Source organism: Schistocerca piceifrons, chromosome 4 (assembly GCF_021461385.2).
Source record: "Schistocerca piceifrons isolate TAMUIC-IGC-003096 chromosome 4, iqSchPice1.1, whole genome shotgun sequence".
Taxonomy (NCBI): domain Eukaryota; kingdom Metazoa; phylum Arthropoda; class Insecta; order Orthoptera; family Acrididae; genus Schistocerca; species Schistocerca piceifrons.
Window position 1 is genome coordinate 421,471,674 of NC_060141.1, and position 25,599 is coordinate 421,497,272.

General features: G+C 38.6%; 1 protein-coding gene across 3 annotated transcripts in view; it reads right to left on the minus strand.

Annotated features, from left to right (window-relative positions):
* The window catches only part of LOC124795504 (peptide transporter family 1), a 347,550-nt gene that overhangs the window by 83,980 nt on the left and 237,971 nt on the right, over nt 1–25,599 (minus strand). For all 3 annotated transcript variants that reach the window (XM_047259564.1, XM_047259565.1, XM_047259566.1), the window contains 5 exons: nt 17,945–18,023; nt 17,641–17,782; nt 14,961–15,053; nt 8,059–8,333; nt 932–1,014 (listed from right to left, as the gene is read on the minus strand). In XM_047259564.1, the coding sequence (XP_047115520.1) occupies nt 932–1,014; nt 8,059–8,333; nt 14,961–15,053; nt 17,641–17,782; nt 17,945–18,023 (672 nt within the window). The remainder of the gene's footprint in view (nt 1–931; nt 1,015–8,058; nt 8,334–14,960; nt 15,054–17,640; nt 17,783–17,944; nt 18,024–25,599) is intronic.

Sequence of the window (25,599 nt, forward strand, 5' to 3'; positions counted from 1 at the left end):
TTACTTCAGGAAGACAAAATTGTGTACTCCTAACATAAATTATGGTAATAAAATGTAAATTTATTTCTATCTTAGGTTAAAATGTGTTCTACCATTTATTCTACATTATTAAGTGTTCATTTAAACTTACTTACGTAATGAAGATAAAAAATCATAATGACAAAATGTAAATTTCATTATCTAATTGTGGCACTGGGATAAAAATGTGTACTTCCATTCATTCTAATATTGTAAGCGTCACTCACATATTTTTGTATTATTTCCCTCGACTATATTACTAGTAGACCCTTTGAACAATATGTAATCAACAGGACCAAATGAAAACATCAAATCAAATCAGTGCCCTAGGAGTTTTGAATTATGATTACTATCCTCTGAATACTTAAACTGACTTGCAATTTGTTACCTGTATGCTTAGAATGGTCTAATTTCTTAGGACTGACTGAATGATTCATCTATAATCATCCAAGCACTAAAGCTGCAGGCAATATCTAGACTAAAGAGTGTAGAGCTGTAGCATATACTACACAGTCTGTCTTATTTACCAGATTTGATCATCGATTCATCAAGCCTGTGGGTACATAGAACCATTGGCTCTACACCCCCCCTCCCCCCCGCCCCCCTCCCCAATAATATTGCTGCCATACCACAACAAGAACAACAGTATCTTTGCTAAGTGACTTCTCTGTAGTATGCGCTCTATGCTACACACACTGTGTATATGCTATGAAAATAAAAGTATTCATAGTATGTGAAGGGAATGGGAATGATTTATCACTGTAATTACCACGTCTCCTCCCCATTATTTACAAGCCTATCAATACCTTTTACAGTAGTACAGAAAATGACCTTTGTGACAAATCCAGATGAACTTAAAAGAGAAATAAAGTTACTAAGTCAAAGCAAAAATGAATAAAATAGATATACTTACGGTAATACATTTTGAAACTTTTAAAACCACATTTCCTTCTGGCTTCTTTATGACATAAAGTGATTTTCCAACCAGGAAGACAACTGCAAAACAGTATGACAGTTTAACAACTTATATAGTAACATTTGCTAAGGCTTTTACAGAATGTGTTAGAAATATATAATGTTTTTATCCCATTGAAAATGCCAATGTGATTATAACATAAAATAAGGGAAAGGCAGCCACTCACCTAGAGTGACCTGATGTGTGGTGCATGGGAACACGCAACAGGAAACTATTTCCACACTACCTTTTGAGCTCTTGTGCTTTCTCATGGCAACTGTGGGTGTGCACATTTGAGTGACTGTGTGTGAATGTCTGTATTTGTGCTACAGAGAAAAGAGCAGCTCAAAGCTAGTGTGAATATTGTTTACTGTTACATGTTTCTATGCACCACACATCATTCTGCTATAGGTGAGTGGTTGCTTTTCCCTTATTTTATGTGTTGTTCCTTCCAGGAATCTCTGTCGTCATTCAGCATGAATAGTGTGACTCAGAATGAGATAATGAAAAAAAAATCCTTCCAAATACTTGTGAACTAAGCATTCTGAAGCTCATTGGAATGGCGACTGTGTCCAAGTGCTTGCTGGTGAGGACATAAAAAGGGCCAGCTCTCAAACATGATACAAATGAGCATTACAGCATAATTTTCTTGTACATACTTTCCATAAAGCACACTAACTTGTACAACTATTGTTCAAAATATTCATCAGAAATGTGCAGAGAACAGTTTCAAATACAAAATTAACTTTGTTGCATAGTTCATAGCTGGATGTCAAAACACACACACACACACACGTTCACACACACACACACACACACACACACACACACACACACACACACACAAACTGCAGTCTAAGGCAACTGTAGGCTACAGGCTATTTGGAACAGCCTTTTTGTTGTGCCTATCAGTGACTCAGGATCACCATTATGTTGTGAGATGCATAAAGTGTAATTTATACATGGCGATGTATGCAGACAATGTAGTGCCTTTCCATGTTGGTTTTACACGTGCTTGTCAGTGACATGTAGCTAGGCGCACAACCAAATAAAAATCTCATGACAGCCTGTTATGGACTGTGTTTACATTTATTAAACATCTGATGGCTGTGGATCTCCACAAATACTAAATTTTAGTGGGAAATGGCACATGCTGGAGATAACGTAGGGACATGAATTGTTAGTATGTGACAGGAAAGAGGAAGGGGAAACCATTGGATGGAGGGTGTGGGGACAGCGGGTTCAAGGAGATGGGGGCCAGAATGGTTATGGGAGTGAAGGCTGTCTTTCAAGGATAATTGCCATCTGTGGAGATCAGAAAAGCTGGAAGTGGAGGGAAGGATCCATCCAGATGGCTCAGGTTGTGAAGATGCTCAGCTGCACATCACCCTCACCTGCACAGTGCCACAGCACACATTTCCATGGCACAGTCATCTCAGACTCATCTCTGCTCCCCCTAAAAGATACTGTTACTGTCTAATCCTGACTATATACTCCATATTTCTTAAATTTAAAGTTTTGCCCTACAACACCCAGAAGAGCATTCGAGATAGCACCTCCATGAAGTGTCAAACGTGCTGACATCCTACTCCTGCCTTGGAGCACCACTACACATTATCATCTATCTTACCCACAGGAAACCCTCATGAAAACCCCTCAACACACACAGACCTTGCCTAGTTGACATTTACATTTTTCCACATCCTCCAGAACTCCCTCCTGACACTCCATGAAATTCAGAACCCAAACAAACCCAAAACACTATTGTTAACCAGTTCTTTGCCACCAATCCCTCCAACCGAAGACAACCTAATCCAAACAATGGACCTCACCTCTCCCAGTTCATATCAGCATCCAACTGTGATCCTCCTTCCCTTATCACCTTCCACCCCTTATCATCCTCCATGAATTCCATGCCTCCAATTTGGCCTTACAATCCTCTTCCCAAGAACACTAAACTTTCAGCAGGAGACATAACAGCCACACACAACCTGGAAAAAGATACTGACATAATCATCCTCCTTGCAGGCAAAAGCTCCACCATCACCATGATGAGTTTCTGTGACTACACGGAAGAATGCTTGTATCATCTCATTCAAGAGGTCCAACATAACCTCCAATCCCTACAGAAATCCTCAAAGCCATCCCATAACCTCTTCCAGTCCATCTCCCTCCTCACCCCAATGACACCCCACACACCCATCTTCTATGTGCTCCATAAATTCATAAATCTAACAAACCTGGATGTCCCATTGTAGCTAGTTATTGTGTTCCTATTGAAAGAATTTCCAATCTGGCTGACAAACACCTCCAACCAATTGCCCAAAACCTAGTCTCTCAGATCAGAGATACTAACCACTTCCTTCACTGACTCTCCACCCCTTTACCTCCTGAATAACTACTTGTCTTTGTTGATGACCTCTCCCTATACACTGACATCTTTCATTCTTTCATGCCAATGGCCTAGCATTATGTACCACCACCTCTCAACATTCTCCCAATGTTCCCACTACCTCATTCCTCATATACCTGACATACAACTAATTCTCCTTTGAGGGGAAGGTATATAAATAAATCTGTGGCACAGCCATGAGTACCCACATAACATAACATAACACCCTGCTATGCCAAACATTTGGTCGGTCATCCAGAGGAAACTTTCCTAGCCTCTAAAAAACCCAAACTCCTCATTATGTTCAGGTTCACTGGTGATATGTTAATGATCTGGACTCAGGGCCAAGAAACCCTATCCTCGTTCCTTCAAAACATCAACACCTTCTTTACCATCTGCTTCATCAAATCCTCCTCAACCCAACACACCATCTTCCTGGATGTTTACCTCCACTTCTGATGGCTCCACCCAAACCTCTGCCCATATTAAACATACTAATCACCAACAGTACCTACATTTCAACAGCTATCATTCCCGTCCATACCAAGAAATCCCTCCCATACAGGTTGGTCACCTACAGATAGCGTATCTGCAGTGATGAAAACTCTCATGTCCAGGATGCTGAAGGGGCTTCACACAAAGGCACTAACCCTCAAACCTAATCTATAAACAGATTTCCCTCTCCTTATCCTCATGCACCTGTTGTCTTCTCACCCCCCCCCCCCCCCCCCCCCCAAGAATCAGCCACAAAGGAGGGCCCTCTTTGTCACCCAGTGTTAGCCTGGACTAGAACAACCAAACCACATCCTTTGCCAAGGCTTTGATTATCTCTCATCCATGCCCTGAAATGAGGGGCATCCTAACCAGGATCCTTTCCACTCATCCTAAAGTGGTGTTCAGTCACCCACCAAACCTATACGACATCCCAGTTTAACCCTATGCCACTTCCTGTGGGAGACCCAGGTGCATAACATGCACAATGCACAATCCACACTTCCAACACTTTCTACTGCAGCCCTACCACTGGTTTATCATACTGCATCAGAGAAAAGACCATGTGTGAAAACAGCACTGTCGTATACTAATGCTGCTGCAATCACTGACAGCTTTTTATGTCAGTATGTCAATGAACCAGCTTGCTAGCTGTCCATCAGTGTGAATAGCCACCATTCGACTGTGGCCAAGAATGTTGACCATCCATTGACATTCTCTATTTCAGTGACCACTTTACAAGGTGGATCATTCCCTCCAGCACCAGCTTTTCTGAACTACACTGAAGGAAGTTATCTTTGAAACACATCTTTCACTCCTGTAACCCTCCTGGACTCCATCTCTGTTGATTCACTGTGCCCACTGTAGTGCCTTGAGAATTTTGACACAAATTCTAGAGACCCTCAGCTTTCCACCATCTCAAACACCCAATATTTTACATAAAAGAGTGAGAGATGGGAATGTGTCTGCTGTACCACAGTTTATGTGTGTGTGCAGGACAGGCATGTGTTATGAGAAGACCAAAGTTGTGGCGGTCTTTTGGCACTGACAAGTGGTGGCCGTGCATACCTTGGAAGCCGTATGTCCAGTACAAGGAGTAATCAAGGGCTACTCTTTGGTATTGCAATAGTAGTGACTGTTGGGAACAAATGAAATATATTTTGTCTAGAGACTCATATACTCTGTTGTTTGACTTGCTACGAGCAAGAACTGTTATGACAAGGATTATTAAAACCAAAAGAGACTGTAATGTTATATGTTAAGTACTGAGGTTTTCCAGACAGGGTTGATTTACGAGTGTTGAAAGAGCATGTCAAACTTGTGTAATTGTTTTATTGTGGAGAAGAAAATATAGCAGAGTTGATATGAAAGTATTCTGAGCGTAATGAATCATTTCAAGGGTAGAGAAGTAGTTCAGTAATATTTCCCTAACCAGCACATAATCTTTGGAGAAGAAGCATTGTGAAGATCGACACAGCCATCTGTCCTCAGAAGAAGATTGGCTGCACACAATACATAAATCACCCACGAGAGATGTGCGAGTCTTGCACCCCAGTACCACACAGTTTCCGGTCATCAGGTAAACATTAGAATGTGATGACCCAAGTGACAGGACCCAAACAAAAACCTTAATTACTCCTTGTACTGGACATATGGCTTCCAAAGCATGTGGGGCCACCACTTGTCAGTGCCAACAGACTGCCACAACTTTAGTTTTCTCATAACACACACCAGTCCTGCCCACACATAAACTGTTGTGCAGTAGACACATTCCCATCTCACTCTCATATGTAAAATATCAGGTGTTCGAGATGGTGGAAAGCTAAGGGTCTCTAGAATTTGCATCGAAATTACCGAGCCATTACATCACACCCTCCAACCATCTATTGCCCCTTTGCCTGTCCTATCACGCCCTTCCAACTCACATCTTCAATTCATCTTCATTGTGCACCACTGGTTCCAACATGTGACTAGATCATGCATCTGTCCTGCGCCCCCTCTCTACCTCCCTCTCACATTCTTATCCAGCCAAGTGGAGCCTTTATCTAAGCAACTAATCACCCACTCCCAACCCTGTTTCCACCTCCCATCTCTATCTCCTCCTAACCCCCATCCCGTCACAAATCTGCCAATCAGTCCCAGTCCCAGTCCCAGTCCCCCTGCTGAGCTGCTGCCAATGACTCTTATGTTTCATATGTTTGTTTATTAGCCATTTAGCATGTTTACCACGCAATTGGCTTTGTCATAATACATTTTACATATTTTGTATAAGTACAGTTGTTAGTAAATTTTACATTATGCATACATATACATACATCTTTTTAGTAGTTAGTAATTTGTACATTTTACTCACATCATTTTACATATACATGAATACATATAAATACATAAACTTATTACTAATCAGAAAATTTCAGCAATAATCATTATACAGTTAACATTCAAGACCGAGCGAGGTGGCGCAGTGGCTAGCACACTGGACTCGCATTCGGGAGGACGACGGTTCAATCCTGCATCCGGCCATCCTGATTTAGGTTTTCCGTGATTTCCCTGAATCGCTCTAGGCAAATGTCGCGATGGTTCCTCTGAAAGGGCACGGCCGACTTCCTTCCCCGTCCTTCCCTAATCCAATGAGACCGATGACCTCGCTGCTTGGTCTCTTCCCCCAAACAACCAACCAACATTCAAGAATTAATTACATAGTTTTACACATTTAGTTAATGATAGTTACATTATTTCATTGTTTATACATTCCGTTCATATTACTTCCAAGATATTCTTCAACTGAGTAAATGCTCTATTTTTGAGCCATGCGTCTAATACCTCCTTAAATTTAAAGTGAGTGAGGGTTTTGACAGATTGTGGCAGTTTATTATATAACTTTAGACTTAGGTGTTTGTGACTGTTGTGTGGCAGTGACAACCTAGAATACAGTATATCAAGCATGCAGTTGTTTCGAGTGCTGTGCAAATGTAAATTCTTGTATATTTTCTTTTACATATATGCTGCTTATTTTCAGTAAGTTGTCTCCTTTACTCCTAAAGTACTTACATCATTACCTGACTTATTCCACATCCATAAAGGCAGATGGGACCTATGGAACTGTAGTAGAATGAATGAATGAATGAATGTCTAGTGATTAATTTTGAAAACCCGTCCTTTCCTTCGCCACCTGTGTATTCCACATGTTCTTTCTTACTCTTTCTTATATTTATCTTCTCTTAATTAGATAATTTTTGAACTCTTACAACTGTAGATTGAATCTCTTTTGTTAAGGTGTGCCAAATTAGGATTCCTTCAGCAATTACTGTTCCGGTGACTTGTAAGTAGCAACTGCTCTCCAGTTTCTAAGGCTCTATTTTTCACATTAATTATGAGTAACAGTTGTTCTTTTCAAATATCCTGTTATATAAATTTTCACTGAAGAGTGTGTTTTAGTATTATTTTGTTTTCTTGATTTATGTCATATACTAAGTTTCTCTTACTTGATGAGAGAAGTTTTGGAATTTGGTGTGTCTAAACACACATGTTTAATACACTTCAGGATGATCACTTTTCTGCAGCTCTATTATGTTTAATGAGTGATAATTTTAACCTACATTTCCTACTGTCTGTATGTAACTGTTTTACGGTTGAATATTTTTCACTATTGAAGATTACTCAATTTCATTACCAATGGAGCTTTACTTAACTATAGTTTCATAACTTTATTAAAAATTTAGTTCAGTTCACTAATGGCATAAAATGATACCAGTTTTAAGATGTTTCACAGGCCTAAGCAATGACTGAATAACACCTAGTAAACTAACTTACTTGGACAGCTAGAAGTAAATTTTTCCTTACTATAACCAGATCAGATATTCTGGCGTACCAGCCTAATCACTTAATTTCTGCTTCCAGTGCAGACTCTTTGCTTATAAACATCCTGCAATGACTATAAGTTATATAAATAACAACCATAAACCAAAATATGGATAACCAGATGCAGATTTGACCTCTGCTCTTGCTGAATGTGAGTTTAGTGTCTCAACCATCTCACTCAGTACAAGCTTTGTGAAACATAATCTAAAGAGAAGTGAATGCCTATTACATCATCAATAATAAATTCAGATAAGATCAGTTATAAAGCTTTAAGCAAATAGTATTTGAAATTAATTTCACAGTATTTACTGGGACTTGTAAAATAATAAATTGTACTTACTTATTGACACTATCATCAAAGCTGCTGGTACACCAAAAGCGAGAGGATAACATGATGTTTGGCCAAGACAGGGAACATCTTCTCTTAAAATGGGTGTAATAAATGTTGAAACTAAGCTTCCTGAGTTGATTGCAAAGTAGAACAATGAGAAAAACTGAGCTAATTGTTTTTCCTGTTGTGGTAACACAAACTGATCACCACCAAAAGATGATACACAGGGCTTAATGCCTCCTGTTCCAATTGCAATAAGAACAAGGCCTAGAATGCTTATTTCCCTGAAAAAAATATAATTGCAAGGGTATGAAAAAATTGTTAGACCATTAAAGAATAGCAACAGAAGAGAAGCTTTACAACAGTTATAGTTACATGTTGCCCAATTTTTCCAATACAATAAAAATAAATAAATAAATAAAATGAAACCCACTAATAGCAACACAAATTTAATACATTCAGATGAAGATAATCCAGTGGGTTGGCAACTAAAAAACCGTCATTTATTCTTAATTTTATATGAAATGGAGAACCCTTCTGCAGGTAAGTACTGAACTGACAATTTTAGAAACATTGTTTTGGTGGTTTTTTTTTGGTTCCATAAATTAAGTTTTGTATAGGTATGTAGTTGTAATATAGGACACATCATTTTGCTCCCATATAGACAATATACATATAATAGACCACACAGTAATAACATACCATAGCTTGCACATTATGTACATACTGGCAAATGATTTACACCAGAGTTAAAAATACATTTTTGTGAATCTCATTTTGTAAATGAGTAGTTTTAATACTAGTTTAGTTTCCTACACTAATTTGTAACTCTAGTTTATCTTAATATTGTGCACCACATTTATTCTTCTTCTGTTACCAACTTTTTTTTTAGGGATGCAGGCTATATCATATCAGTTTGAGGTTTTGTAACTTTCTTGGCAATACTTGTATCAATTTCCTACCCCTGTATGTAGATCCTTTTTCAAAAATTTGTAGTCTGTGTGAAATGCTCAGCAATTTTTTTCAGTTTCTTGTGTTATATAAATACATTGGTATCCAGTTTTGTGGGATCTCTTAATGCAGCCACAATGGTCAAGAATATATGACGGAAATATCAAAATAAAAGTTTTTTGAAACTGTTTCTACAAGATTCTTTTTACTTCTTTTTCAATGTGATTAAAATGGTTTTCTTCTGTAGCGTGAATGTTGTCAATTATTGTGATGGTTGAGTTTTCTCATACTGTGATTCCACATTGCATCTATGGTTCAAAAAGTGCACAAGAGATTCTTATGTGCATAATGAGCCAGTTGTTTCACTACAAATATCACAGAGTTTAGTTTGTTGGATACGCTCTTCATCTGCTGCGTCCAACTTAGCTCACTGTCTATTGTTACGCCTAACAACTGAAATGAAGCTACTTCTTCCAGTTCTTTTTCACCTAGACAAACATCTGTCTGTTCTTCCTTTTGCTTAATGTGGAAAACCTTATAAATAGTTTTTTTCAGATTAATAATTAACTCATTGTCCATGAGCCGTTGTGCAGTATTATTGACTGTGAAAGTGTTTGAATCACTAGAGAAAAAGTTGTTGGCAAGATTTAGCACAGACATATCACCTGCATATAGTGTCTTATCTTCATTATCACATGATTGTACATTATTTACAAATAAACTGAAGACAATAGGTCCCATAACAGACCCTGAGGTACACCATACTTGATGCTTCTAACTTCTGGTTTGTTTAAGTTGTTAATGGTTACATATTGCCTGCTGTTACTGAGATACGATTTTATCAAGTCCGCTGATTGTCTCTAGTTTCTTTACTGGGACTGCACGATTGTTGTGTTAAACACTTTGGATGAGTCAAGAAAAACTCCAGACATTACCATCTGGTTGTCTAAGAGCTAGACAATAAATTCTGTTGATGATTCAATTGCTGTTTCCATTTATTTCCCTGTCTGGTATCCATGCTGTGCTGAAGTTAGTGTATTATGATTTTCCAGGTAAGCAGTTAGTCTGTTGAGCATGAACATTTCTAATATTTTGGAGAAGCCTGATACTAAGCATCCTGGTCTTTAATTATTAGGATTGTCATCTTTTCCCTTTTTTATATAGGTACTACCTTAAGTAATTTTTCAAGAAATATTCCTTCTTGGAATGAACAGTTGACTATATACAACAGTGGTGTAATTATTTATGCTGCCACCTGCTTGATTAGGTCGTTTGACTCTTCATCATGTCCAGCAGACTTTTTTCCCCAATAAGGTTTCTTATAACCTTTGTCACTTTCTCTTTAGATACCAATTTCAGGGGAACCGAGTAGCTTGAGTTATTTTTCACTATGGTGGGATGAGTTCTTTGGTTATTAAAATGCATGTCTTAGGTTTTTTACTGTATCTATGTAGTTATTATTCAGGATGTTGGTGATTTCTGTTTTGTCTGTAATGATTTTGTTACTCACTTTCTATTTCATTTGTTTTCTGCATATATTTCTTGTTGCCCCTGTCAGAGTTAATTATACCCCAGGCTGTTTTCATCCAGTTTGATGATTTTTAAATAATCTCATTAACTGCTCTGCCTTTTTCTTATCTTATCAACTGTCTGTACTTCTTACGGTGCTGTCTGTACATTTCAAAATTTTCCCTCTGTTCCATCATGCCTAATGTAGCCTCCTGTTTTATTATTACCTTTGTGACACCCTGCTTGCTTTGAAGGCTTTTTCCTTGTCCTCTTGGTTTTTGGAAATGCTATACTGAAGTAATATATTAAGGTTTCTTTAAAAGCACTGTATTTTTCATCTGTTCCCCGAGCTTTAAGAACATCTGCCCAGTGTTCTTTTCTCACCATTACATTAAATATGTTGATGTTTTGTTGGTTTAAGAGCCCAATATCTCTTTCTACATTTCTCTCTTCTGTTTATAAGAAGAAAAGTTGCTGCTCACCATATAGCGGAGGTGCTGAGTCGCAGATAGTAAAAAAATACACTCACAATTATAGCTTGTGGCCATTAAGGCCTTCATCAACAATAGACACATACATGCACATGCACACACACTCACACAAATGCAATTCACACAAATGACTGCAGTCTCAAGCAACTGAAATCAAACTGCGAGCAGCAGCATCAGTGCATAATGGGAGTGGCAACTGAGTGGGGGTAAGGAGGAGGCTGGGATGGGGAGGAAGGCACCTTCCTAGATGTTGACCTCCACCTCAAAGATGGCTACATTAGCACCTCCACATTAGTACCTCCATCCATATCAAATCTAGTAACCACCAGCAGTACTTCTACTTCGACAGTTGCTACCTGTTACATACCAAGAAGTCCCTCCGTACAGCCTAGCCACGCATGCTCATCACATCTGCAGTGATGAGCACAGTCCATCTCAAAATATGCTGTGGGTCTCACTGAAGCCTTCACATATCGTAATTGTCCTCCCAACCTTGTACAAAACCGTCTCCCATGCCTTATCTTTCCAGTCTCCCACCATCTCCTGAAGTCCCACAGTCCAGCCACAGAGAAGAATTCCCATCCAAGGCAGGGCTGCCTGTGAAACCAGTCATGTGGTCTACAAGCTAAGCTGCAACCACTGTGCTGTATTCTATCTATACACGACATCCAACAAGCTGTCTGACCACATGAATGGCAACCGACAAACTTTCGCTGAGAAACAAGTGGACCACCCTGTTGCTGAATATGCTGCCAAATATGATATCCTTCATTTCAATGATTGCTTCACAACTTGTGCCATATGGATCCTTCCCACTAACACCAGCTTTCCTGAACTGCGTAGGTGGGAACTTTCCCTGCAATATATCTTACATTACTGTAACCCTCCTGGCCTCAACCTTTGTTAGTCACTGTCCTTGCCCATCCAGCCCCTCCCCTGTTCTCATTTCAACACTACACAGCTTGTCATTCCATCACCACACCCAGTCTTTTTATATATTTATTTATTTCTCTCCTTTTCCAATTTCTTCATTTCCTTCCCTGCATAAAGTGTTTTTGTAGGCCAGGAAGTCTTGATATTTTGGTCTATTAAATGAGCAATACTTTAGGAAATTTTAGTAGGGCAAGGATTTATTTTGTGGAATTATGCTTTCGACTAACAACCAGCATATGCAAAAAAGATATTTCTGTGTAACACCATGCAGATTTTTGAAAGGCACTTTTACAAACTAATGTGTTTTCCATTAGAAATCATAAGGGCTGAGAATGTTAGGGAACCATAGTCCCTTAAATTTGAGAGTGTGTTTTTCTTGGACATCTGCATTTTGCATTTTCTAAAACAACAAAAAGCGTTAATACTTTTTGACAAATGAATATGATTATAATTTTCCAGTCAACATCTGACACTGAACCTGATAAGAATATATAGCATATTCTCACAATTTTGAGCCAAAGGAATTTCTGGTTATATAGACTAAAACTAGGAATATTATTGACCTGTGTCAAATAACACAGTGTCCTGCAACCCCATGCCAAAGAAGTTCTTAGCAAGGTTATTAGCTAGTTTCCCTGGGGCCCCCATGAATGTAGTTATATAAGTACCTGGAACATTGGTTACTTATTTACAGTTCACACCAACAGTTTTTTTCTGGAATAACATTTTCTCTTCAGTTATTGTCAGAAAGACCATGAGTTCTTGCTTATTCAGTCTTTTTCCTGTTATGTTCACAATTATTTTGTGTTCCTTTGGCAGCATCTCAAACCATTTGCAAATACCACACAAAATTCAGACAGTAATTAAATGCTAGTTTTTTTTGTGATACACAAAATTAACAAACTACCCTTGTACCAAACATGGGGAATGGAAGTGATGGTACAGAAGAGAACAGAATTACGTTGCTGAAATAATTCACTTCCCCTAATGACATGAAAAAGGATGGAAATATTTGCACTCCTGTCGCATTCCAAACACTATTTCTTACTGCAACAGATGATTTTACATCTAATTCATACACACAAGAAAATCTGAAAAAATATAAATTCCCATCTCCAATGACAAGTTGAGTTTCCAGGTGTTTATTAACTCAGCCAAAAAGTAAAATACAGTAAGTCTGTGCTTGCGGTCATCATTCAAAATGTCACAGAGAGGTATCTCACTTTAATACCAGTCTCAAACAATTAGACTGCAAACCAGTATTATGGAAAGTAATTTCCTCATTACATTTAAGAGCATTAAAATGCAAAATCCTTGCAAATATATGTTACAAGTCATCAAAACAACCATCAAAAACTTATATACAGTACATGATTAGTGTAAATAATGTTAATCCATTTTTAAATAGAAATTATGTTCGAAGTGTATGAGAATTACGACAAATAATGAAAAGTGAGTACTATATAAATAAATTAAGCTGTTACACACTAGTAAAGAAGTAGATGATTAGATTCAGCCATACAACAAAGGCTCAAATAAAAGACCAAATAAGAAGAAATAGAATGACTTCCAGAAATTAAAAGACAGGTGAATGGCACCAAAAATCATGTTGCCATATGCCTAAATTTCTTTTTTTTTACATGCAGAGATACATCTAAAAATACAGTCATTTCAATGAAACAATGGAAACTTCAGGTTGGAATATCAACAATGTAGGAAAAGGTAGCTACTTGCTGTAAAGTTGCAGACAGGCACAATTAAAAAGACGCTTACATATAAGCTTTTGGCCGCAGCTTTCATCTGAAAAAGAAAGAGAAACACACACCATTCATTCATTCATACAAGTGAGCATACCTCACACAAACATATGCGCCAACTCTGGCAGCTCGGACCAGTCCTAGATGGTACAAGCTGCTGGATTTGGCATTCATTAGTGTGTGAGGTGTGCTTTCTTGTGTGAATGAATAGTGTGTGTTTCTATTTCTTTTTCTGACAAATGCTGTGTCTGAAAGCTTATATGTAAATGTGTTTTAATTGTGCCTGACTACAACTTATGTCATCTTTACGGTAAGTAGAAACCTATCTTTTCCAATCATTTAATAAGTTTATGTCAACTATAATGAATATATTCTAATTGGACCAGTACAAATTATGAAGCCCACCACTCTAGAAACCAAAAAAACAATCCTTCGACAAAGGGAGTTTTGCATTAGTCACAAAACATGTATTCTTTCTTTCACTAAAATCATGTGTCCTTCCTGCAATGGCCTCTCTTAACCATCTCAACCATCTCCACAGCACATACTTTCATATCTCATAATGCCCTCCTAGTGATTATTTTCCTATCAAAAACACATTTTCTTCCAAAACTGCTCACCTTCTCACAGACGTTCCACCACCACAACAAATTCTACCTTATTTTAGTAAAAAGAAGTATTTCCCAAATAAAGATATTGTTTCTCCTTGCATCCTTTATCCTTGCTGCGCCCCCCCCCCCCCTCCAGTTCTAAACAGAAGCTCTTAACCCACTCTTTTTTTCTTAGGTCCTCAAATATACTACCACAAGTCATGGCACATGTAGTGTGGCACAGTCTTTAGCATTGGGTTGGTGCGCTGCACATCATTGGTTCAAACCTGACCACCACCAATTATTTGCTTTTTTGCATTTATTGTTTCTGGTATCTTCTTAAAATACCTTGTGTTTGCAATGTTTGTATATTCCAGAATTTTCTATGTTTGTATCAATACCAGCATTTTGAAATATTCAATGATGTACAAATAGCTGCACTCTACATGTGGGAGCCAACTTCAGTTCCAGCAGTACATGGGTACCAGTAAGAGATTCTTTCAGTTCTAAGTGCTATTGTTCACTGACAATCCTGCCTTCAGATTTGGACATCAATGTGGTTTCAGTGTGACAATACTAAGTAATATTGATTTTCAATAGATACTTAAGTGCATGAAAAAAGAAAACACCCACACTGTTACTTCAGTACTACAGAAAACTATGAGAGACAAGGAACTTACCTGGCTGGCATTCCTGGTATTGAATCATTTGCTGATGCTAAGGATATAACAATATTCCCAGCTGCATATACAAATGATAAATAGAGAATGGTCCTGAAAATTACAAGAGCATTTGTAAAATTGAAGTAACTTTCATTCAAAGACAACTTTGATAATTTTCACTATTTGTTATTATATTTATTTGTATTTTATAGCTTTCATTAGACAACTCTAGTCAATTATACACAGGTTACAAGATGATGTTATCATTTAATAATACAATGGTTACAAGAAGGCTTATTGTAATTCATTATTAAAAAGGGCTTTCTGCTCTCCTATTTGCCCAATGTTTGTTTATTCTTTCAGATTTTTTTTCTTTCTTTGTCCGAGATTACCATTACTGTAGTCTTTTTATTGATCTTTGTTTTTAGTCTGGATTGTAAGTCTTGCAGTATTTTGATTTTGTCTTATTCTGTTAATTTAGGTCATGTACTGTAGTTTGGGGTTCCATAATTTCTGTATTCCATTTAATATTACTCTTACCATTCCACATTTTTTCTATTAACCTCATACCAATTTTGTTTTCGATGTTCTGACCACATGTCCAAAGAATTACGTGCATTTCCTCCAGATTATGCTCATTACTGGTTCTATATTCTTGTGTATCATTTCATTTTAAGCTATTTTGAAATGCCCCCTCACCTGATATTGCTTGTTTGTAAGATGATTTCTGCTGGCTTTATAGTTTTTTATGTTTTAATTTTGCAGCTATTGACAAGCGTTTTTTACTGTATGTATTTTTCACAATATTTATTTGCTTTGTACAGCTTTTGCTGTATTTTGCTATATCAGCTTCTCATTTAGGTTGCATATTATAATTTCAGCTAAATATTTACGTTTATCGACAGAATTTGATATCCTGTTTTTCTACTGTAAATTTGTTTGCAGGTAGTGGATAAGTTAACATAATGTGTCTTCAGCATTCTTTCTAGGATTATTCAGTTATATTTGAATTTTCTAAGTTCTCTGTCCATGACAAAGCTATCTTCCGAATTCATACACTTTCAAGAGCAGTGAATTTTGTATGAGATACAATGTATTGTTTATTTGCAGTGATGCAGTTTGTGTCACAACTGTTGCAGTACCAATTGTTGATTTCAACATTGTCATCAATTGAGACACCAAAAAACATGACAAAAATGCAACAGTCTTTTCAGACTCCATGATCCAAATGCTATTATCTGTCATTTTCATCAGACACACTGTTGCCCAATGGTCTCCCTGCCCACATTTATGACAAGAAAATTTTCATTTTGAATATTCAAGATATTTTTTTTGATGTTTCACTATCATCACTCTATTTTTTTCACTGACTTTCTTCTTAGGACCACTGCATGCAACAAACCTAGTTTATTCGACCATATTTTTATCATGCAATTCACTGGTGTAGAGTTTTTCAGTCAAAAGGTTCACACTGTTTTTAAGGTAGAATCATGTCCCACAGGTCTTTAAAATTGCCATTTTCTTTGCCTAATATGGATAAAGTTTGACAATTTAAAATTCTTTCAGACAAGACAGTTATCTCATGCATCTGCAATTCATCATTCAAATCCATGAGGAGATTCTGCAACTTCACAATATATACGTTGATGTTCTCTTTGTCAGCACAACGGACATGAAGAAATGGTTCAATCAACATCTTTAGTCATTGCATACTGGTACATTCAAATCACTTGTGTAACTCGCACCATATTTAATTTGTGGGTGCATATCGGTACAAGTTTGGCTACATATTTTCCTAATGCACTTACTAATAAACTTCCTGCTTTAGCATGGTCTTCCAATAAACACTGATGTGGTGCTATTTTTTCTGTGGTCACATCTTCCACCAAGTCAGAACACTTGCATCCTATTAGCTATCTTTTTCATCAGACACTCTGCTGCCCAGTGATCTCCCTGCCCACATATATGACACAGAAATTTCTTCAAGTGCACATACTCACAACAGCATTGACACATGCATTTCCATCTTGCATAGTCTTCTGGTGCTTTGAGTTTATCCTTTTGTATTTTGTAGCAATCACACTGGCTGCTATTTCTAACAAACACAAAAATCAATGGAGTTAAATCGTGTTGTTTTATGAAAATTTATTCACAAGTGAAAACAAATATGGTACTTTGCAGTTGTTCATGCACATCCTGTGTCCACAACCAATCAAGATTACAAAAGATTTACAAAAGCTTGGTTCCAGAGAGAATAACACACAAGATAGTACCAAACACACTTTCAGTTTTATCAGTCTAAAGATTCCATTCCACTTGCATGATAAAGAAAAGTCATATTATACAAATATAACAACACACTACTACTTTTTTTTCAGTGTTAACAAGACTGACACCTACACTAATACCAGGGGGGTGAAACTTACAGACTTTCTATAACACAACCCTGCTTCACTGAGATGCCTCTCTCAACACTTTCAAGTTTATATCACTCCATCATTTCAGTTTCTTACTGGGTACTCCCCTGAATGTTTCTGTTTTGAAGTTTAATGTTTATGTTCCATCAACAGCTAAAAGGTACCTTCTAAAACTAAAATATCAATTATAAATATTTCCAGAGTGGGAAATATTTAACATAAAAATTTCTTAGTTGAAGAAAAGAATTTGTCAGTCCATAACAAATATCCAATAATCTCACCTGAATTTTCCTAAAAGACTGTCAGCCAACATAGCCCCAAAAAGAGGAAAGAAGTAGCACAACATTGTGAATGTATGGTAAATTGTTGTGGCTGTGTCATCATCATATCGGAGAATGTTTCTGAGGTACAGAGATAAAATTGCTGAAAGTAAAAAGGAAAATGGTCTAAAATTAGCAGAATTAAAAACTTGCATTAAATAATATTCACAATACAAATACAAGGAAAAACAACAAAAATAAAATTAACACACACAGTTCATGGTTCTGCATTTGAAATTTAAATGTAGTAGTATTCCATACTTACTGCGCATTCCATAGTAGGAGAATCTTTCACAGAATTCATTGGTCACAATAAAGAAAACTGATCGTGGGTACTTGGGTTTCTGAAACAAAAGAATAGTTTGAAATTAATTGAAATTCACCAATAAATGAAAACAAAAAATTCTCTCTAAGGTCTCCTTCTGCCTCCCCCTCCTCTCTTCCTATCTGTCACCTCCTGTCTCTGTTTAACACTGCATACCGTGAAGTCTTACCCGCAATAACATCAGAACATTTCCCCACAGACTGAATGATGCTCCACGTGAAATGATAAGGTCCCATATAACAGGTAAAAGTACCTACTCATTTCACCAATAAATAACAAGTCATGTTGATTTACAGCATTTATTAGTTTTTGAATTGTCCCATTTGACTTCATTATGTACAGAGAGTTTAGTTTTTTTTAACTGCACAGGTTAAGTCAGCTTAACCTAATGTCTTAAAATATGTTAGTTTGTTGATGAATGACTAAATAGTTTTGAAATTTTGTGACAAATGGCTTTGAGTATACTTGATATAAGCCATGGCAGTATATGCATGTTGCACTTGCTGTAGGTTCCACAATCATACTGCTTATTTCCTCTGGAGAAAATTGACTGTCAACAGTTTGAAATCAAAATTAATAATATTGTTACACGTTATGTGTGCATGATTGTACAGCATTTTCAAAGCATTGGAAGTAATTGACCCCCCCACCATAAAACTGTATGTTTTCAAATGCTTGAAAACTACATTTGATCTAGGTGTAATTCTATTTTATCAAACAACTGGGCCATTACAACTAGACACAAGAGTTTTCCATTATGGTCTGCTGTGCATTGTAAAGAACTTGGGTCATAATATTGATGACAGATTGTACCTCCTTCACCATCGACAACACAAACTACAATATAAATAAAACTCTTTGACAGCAATACAAGTTTAGCCCTCAGTTTGCTGTGGACAGTTGTTGTATTTGCACACCATCTTTTTGTAGGGTCAGTTATTAGAAATAAAATTTGTGTTAACTTCACTTAGTGGCTTCCAGTTTCATTCCCCCAGCCAGCTGCACTGGAATTCCTACACACTGTTAACAAAGCCTGCATAAAACCACTAGGAATACACACCTGTAAAACACTGAGCAATGGTTAACAGACTGACATAGTGCATGACGTTCCAAAGTTATCTTTACAACATTCACTAAGTGCATTTCAGAAACAGGGATGGATAGAAAGCTGTGATTTGCAGTATGATGCTCAGACACCTGAAGTGCTCTTTTTTTAGTTATTGATAAAAATGGCTACCCCCAGCAGATGGCACTGTGTGTGGCATGATTGATAGTGACTAAATCCGACACGCAGGGTCCAGCAAAACTTCTGAATGTGTTACAGAGTTATGGGAGGATGCGACCATTACATCCAACCATCAAACAGCAGTACACAAGGTGCAAGGAATCTGGAAGTATCATGAAGAACATGAGCTCCGGGTGTCCGAGCGTGAGTGACACAGATGTGGAATAGGCGCAACAGGCATTTATCTGGAGCCCAACTAAATCATCTGTCAAGTGTTTTGACAGCTGCAGCCACCATCAACTATGGTGCACAGGGCACTACAGAGGAGACTGAAGTTTGATGTTTTCCAGGTGCAGCTGCTTCATGTACTTCAATCTGATGACAGGCCAAAACATTTACAACTGAGATTTTCAGCTACTTTGACGATGACTGAGACTATCTGAAAAAGGTGGTGTTCATAGATAAAGCTTTCTTTCATGTGTCTGGGAATGTAAATCAACACAATATGAGGATCTGGGGCTCTGAGAATCCTTGCTTCAGCATGGAAACTGTGTGCAACAGCCCAACAGTAAATGTGTAACATTGTGGGACCATTTTTTCTCCAATGTGATAAATAACATCTACTATTTATCTGGACACGTTTAAATAGTTTCCATTTCCACAGGTTAAAAACCAGCAATGGGATGTCATTCTGCAGCAGAATGGTGTCCCTTCTCACTGGACATCTATCATTAGGGAGGCTTTGGATGACACACTTCCAGGTTGCTGGATTGGCAGAAGGGAACCCATTTCATAGGCCCCTAGACCTCCAGACATAACCCCATTAGTTTTTTTTTTTTTTGGGGGGGGGGGGGTTTCCACGAAGTATTCTATTTACCAGACCCCGGCTCCCCGAGCTCGCATCAGAGCAGCAATTACACTTGTTAATGGGGAAATGTTAGGCTGGACATGGGAGAAACTGGAATATTGCTTAGATACACTGTATGTTACAGATGTCTGCAGCAAAATACACTTCAGTCTGCAGAAATTTACCTGGCAAGGGAGGAGGGGGGGGGGGGGGGGGGGGGGGAAGGGGGGTGATATGTGACTAAAATTAGTAAAGTGAGGTTGGATGTCTCTCCGCCCAAAAGAATAAAATTTTATCAAAGACACAGGAAACATTACATTGTAGAAAATGATGGCTCATACAGAGGATCGGGCTGCTCCCAGAGACCACACATCACGCACGTTTATTAGACTAACTCTTAAGTGTGAAAGTTGCAATGTATTGCATGAAGAATACATCATCTCCATTAGAAAGTGGTGAGAAAGAGGATTGATTATGGAGTGCAGGCTTTGTTCTTTTGTGAGGCATTCTCTGTTCCATGTTCCTGAACTCGCTGCTGTACGTAGCAACTGAAGACAGCAAAAAAGGCTCCTTTTTTTTACGCTGTCAACTTACATTATTGCCTTCCATGATGTACTGTTGTGCTATACGAATTCCCATAATGTCCATCACTAAATTTACTTTGGAATATTATAGTGGCCTATAATACAAATGGCTACATGTGTAAAGTATAAAAGAATGATTATGCACATGTGACAACCAAAAAAACATGAGTTATTGAGCCATTGCTAAAGCCATAGTATTTTTCATTATGGTTGTGTATGTTATGCCAGAACAGAATGAAGTACAAAAAATTTTTGCAACAGAAAACATTGGCTACCTCAAACAGTACTGTCAGCTATGTAAAGTTGGCTGAATGAAAAGCAATTGACTGCTAGCACAAGCCTACCAATTTATACTAACACCTACAGATTCAGGCTTAGGGGACCAATCAGCCAACTTACAGTTAACATAGTGCATCTATAAAAGAGAAGCACATAAGATGTACGTACTCCACTATATTCCAATGTATGATTTAGATATGTACAGTATGTGAATTGGCTTAGCACAACAGTACGTTGTAGAAAGTAATAATAATTGAAGTTGGCCTGGCAGTACAGGATGCCTTTTTTCCATCTTCTTTTACCATGAGGTACAGCAGTGAGTTGAACAAGAAATCAAAAGCAGAAATGCTCAACTACATTTCCAAATGTTAATTTACAAAGGAGAACTGAGAATTATTTCTCAACTTAATTCTAGCACCACTGAAAAGATAAGTGATCTTGGCATTAGTGTCAGTTTCATTGAGAAACAGCTGAAATTATCAAAACAGAACAAAGCTCCAGGGCCCAATGGAATCCCTCTCAGATTGTATACCCAATTCACAGCTGGATTAGCCCATTTGTTAACTATAACCTTTTGTAGTTAGACTGTGCCAAGTAGTTGAAGAAAACATAGTTCGCACCTATCCACAAGAAGGGTAGAAGAAGTGATCTGTGAAACTGCTGTCCAGCGTCCCTGACATCCATTTCTTAAGAATCTTAGATCATATTCTTAGCTCAAACATAATGCACGTGATTCAAACAGAATGACCTCCTCCATGCCAACCAGCATGGATTTCAAAATGCAGATCATGTGAAACCTTTCTCACATGATATACTGAAAGCCATGGATCAAGGCAGTCAGATAAATGCAGTATTTCTTGATTTCTGAAAAGAATTTGACTCAGTAACACACCTGCACTCACCACCACCACCACCACCACCACCACCACCACCACCACCACCACCACCACCATTGTGTGGGATATCAGATGAAATATTTGGCTGGACTGAGGATTTCTCAATAGGGAGGACACAGCATGTTATGTTGGATCGAGAGCCATTGACAGATGTAGAAGTAACTTCATGTGTATTCCAGGGAAATGAGTTAGGTCCCTTGCTGTTCATATTTTATGTTAATGATAACTCCAGAGTTTTCACAGATGATGTAGTTAGCTACAATGAATTATAGCCTGAAAAAACCTGTACAAATAGTCAGTCAAACCTTGACAAGACTTCAAAGTGGTTCCCATAAGATTTCAAAGTGGTTCCCATAAGATTCCGAAGTGGTTCCATGATTGGCAGCTTGCTTTAAATGTTCAAAAATGTAAAGTTTGAAGTTGTGTGCTTTACAAAATGAAAAAAAAGAAAAAAAAAAAAAGACATGGTATCCTCTGACTATAATATTAGTGAGTGACATTTGGGATCTGTAAACTCTTACAAATACCTGGGTGTCACATTTAGTAGGGACATGAAATGTAACAATCGCATTGGCTGAGTCTTTGATAAAATCAGGTAGCTGACTTTGATTTATTGCAGAATCCTAGGAAAATGCAACAAGTCTACAACAGGGATTGTTTACAAACCATTCATGCAACCCATCCTAGAATGTTGCTCAGGTGTGTGGAACCCATACCAAATGGGACTAGATAGGATATTTAATGTATGCAAAGAAGGGCAGCACGAATGGTCATAGATTCTTTTGTTCCAAGTAAGAACATCACAGATGCTGAAAGAACTGAGGTAACAGGCTCTTGAAAATGGATGGAAACTATCCCGAGAAAATTTACTGACCAAGCTTCAAGAACCAGCACTAAACAATGCCCCTAGGGATATACTACAATCCTCTACACATTGTTCCCCTAGGAATTGTGACAGTAAGATTACAGCACACACAGAGGCACTTAAACAATCATTTTCCCCACTCTACGTACATGAATGGAATGAGGGGAAAAAGCCATAATAACTGGTACAGTGGGACATACCCTCTGCCATACACGTCAAAGTGGTTCACAGAGTATAGATGGAGATTGAACAGAATGACTCAAAGGAAAGAAGTACTTGCCACTCCCCCCCTCCCTCCCCCCCTCCCTCCCCCCCCCCCGAATCTGAAGTTGAGGGCACCCACACTTAGGGGTAGGGGGCAAATGAGGGGGAGGGGGATAGGTTTCCTCCTTGCCCTCCTAGCTCTCAGGGAAGGGAAAGAATAGTGTTGTGTAGTAAGGTGTATCAAGAATGTCTTGTTTCATCCTTTCTCTCTGCCTTCTAATAGAGATGATGGTTTTCTTCCTGCAATACATTGAGACTTCCATTAATTAAACACACCTCTCTTTGTGAGACTTCTGTCTCTCTCCACAGGTGTACTGCCAGTTCACAGTGTACAATGGGCACAATATTTTTGGTGATTAGACATGTCACCCTCATCAGATGCACTGACGAACTGAGCTCTTGGGCCTCTGCAGCATCTTCAGGGAGGCATCTTGGTTACGTTGGAGTTTAGGAAGTATTTGTATTTCTGCATCACATATCACAGGATTCTTGGGTATATTTTGATCTGATGGATTATAATTTTTAGTTTTCCGCTTATTGGTTCCTATGGCATACCACGAGGTGCCGTGGGTTGTGTTCCATGTTATGTTTAGGACCACACTGCTTATGATTATGCACATGATTGTGAGCCACGATGATGATGATGATGATGATGATGATGACGATGAGTGTCCTTCCAACAATGTCATTCAATGGGAGGCTTGTAGACATTTCACCATCCTGGTATTGCAAAATCTGTTTCTAGATTTTTGTTTGTACATGTTTTGCTTACATACTAAGATAGAGAGGGTGTGATTAGGCAGCCAGATGCAACTATGCGTCTACCACAGACACTGATGTAATTACCTCTGTGACTGTTGATGTGCACCCTCAGAAGCGGACCACTGAGGGAACGGCTTCCAGACGATGGGGATATAAGTCAGTCATGCATCCCCAAGATGCTCTGTGTCCCCCTCCCATTTCCCACACAACCATTAGGTCTGATGATGATGTTGACAATTTTGCTCTGTGCTGGACATGCAGGCAGGTCGATGATCTGCTGTGATGGATATGATAGTTCTTACTGCTAAGATTGATTTGGGCAGTTGTCTAACTGCTAAGACTGATGGGTTTGTGACTTAGAACCTAATAGTGGCGTGGGGGATGGAAGGGGAGACCGAGCTCTTGGGGGATGCATGGCTGACTTATTTTCCCATCATCTGCAAGTCGTTCCCTCAGCGGTACGTGTCCGAGGGTGCACATCAGCGGTCGTGGAGGCAATTATATCCATGTCGGTGGAAGAGTCATCATAGCTGCATCTGGCCGCCAGCTCTTTGAGTTTGCTGAGTGTCTATTTAATTAGACAAAGTGCTGGTTGCCCAACCTTGCTGAGATTATAGCCTCAGTCCTAATGTACAAGATGTCATTGGTGCAAATTTCGATGGTTTCTTTGATGATACTGTCCCCATATTTCGAAGTAGGTATTAAAATCCTGGTGCACTGGTATTCCATCACATGGTTCTTTGACAGACATTGCTCTGCTATAGCCGACTTGTTGGGATACGATAGTCAAGTGTGCCACTAGTGTTATCATTGAGCCTTAAATGGTGTGCATTGTTTGTCCAATATACGTCCTGCCACATGCCATGGAATCTGACATACTCAGCCTTCTGCATGTCAAGGTCATCTTCAATGTTCTCCAGTAATTACCATGTTTTATTGGGCAAGCAAGATATTTCTTACTTAGCGTGTTTTCAGTATGGGCCCAGCTTTTGCCAATAGCATGCCCAGCTATGGTATAAAGGCTGTGGCTGCCTCGTCTTCCATGACTTATGCTGTCTGAACAGGTTGTACTGTAGTGATGGGACAGACAATGTGCTTAATCTGCCATTCTAGGTAACCGGTTTTTCAGAGCACAGTTCTGAGATGTTCCAGTTCCTTGGGTTGACCCATGCTGAGAAGGTGGCATCCTGTGTTCTTGTGTTTTTAGTACCCTATTCCTCTGGACAGGGTGGTAGCAGCTGTCTGCTTGAAAACACATGTGACTGTGCATTTTGTTCCGATACACACTGTGGCCCAGAGTGCCATCAGCTCCTCTTCTCTTGGTCATGACGTCCAGAAATTGCTGTCTTGCTTTTTCTTCAATATGTATGGTGAATTTGATGTTGGGATGTATAGAGTTCTGATGTGCAATGGAGTCAAGGAGTTCCTCCCTTCTATGTGGCCAGATGACGAATGTGGCATCAACATAATGGAAAAAGCAAGTGAGTTTCCATTTGAATGACGTCAGGGTTCTTCCTTGAAGTGCTCCATGTACAAATTCGCAACCACTGACGAGAGTGGAGTGCACGAATCTTTACATGGAGCACTTCGAGCAAGAAGTCTTGACGCCATCCAAATGGAAACCCACTTGTTTTTTGTTGTGTACATAGTTCCGTGTAGTCAGTGCGTACACAACTTTCCCACTAGAGTGCGCCCCGCTAAGCACAACAGCGCAGGCGCAGCGCTTGTCCATCTCTGCACTACGAAATGGCGCTGCCTTAGAGACAGACCAAATTCTGCTTCTGCCAATCCGCGTATTAATATGTAATGCAGCCAATGAGATTGTGCTAATGTAGAATCTTTTCTCCTCGCGGATCACACTTGCGCAATGATA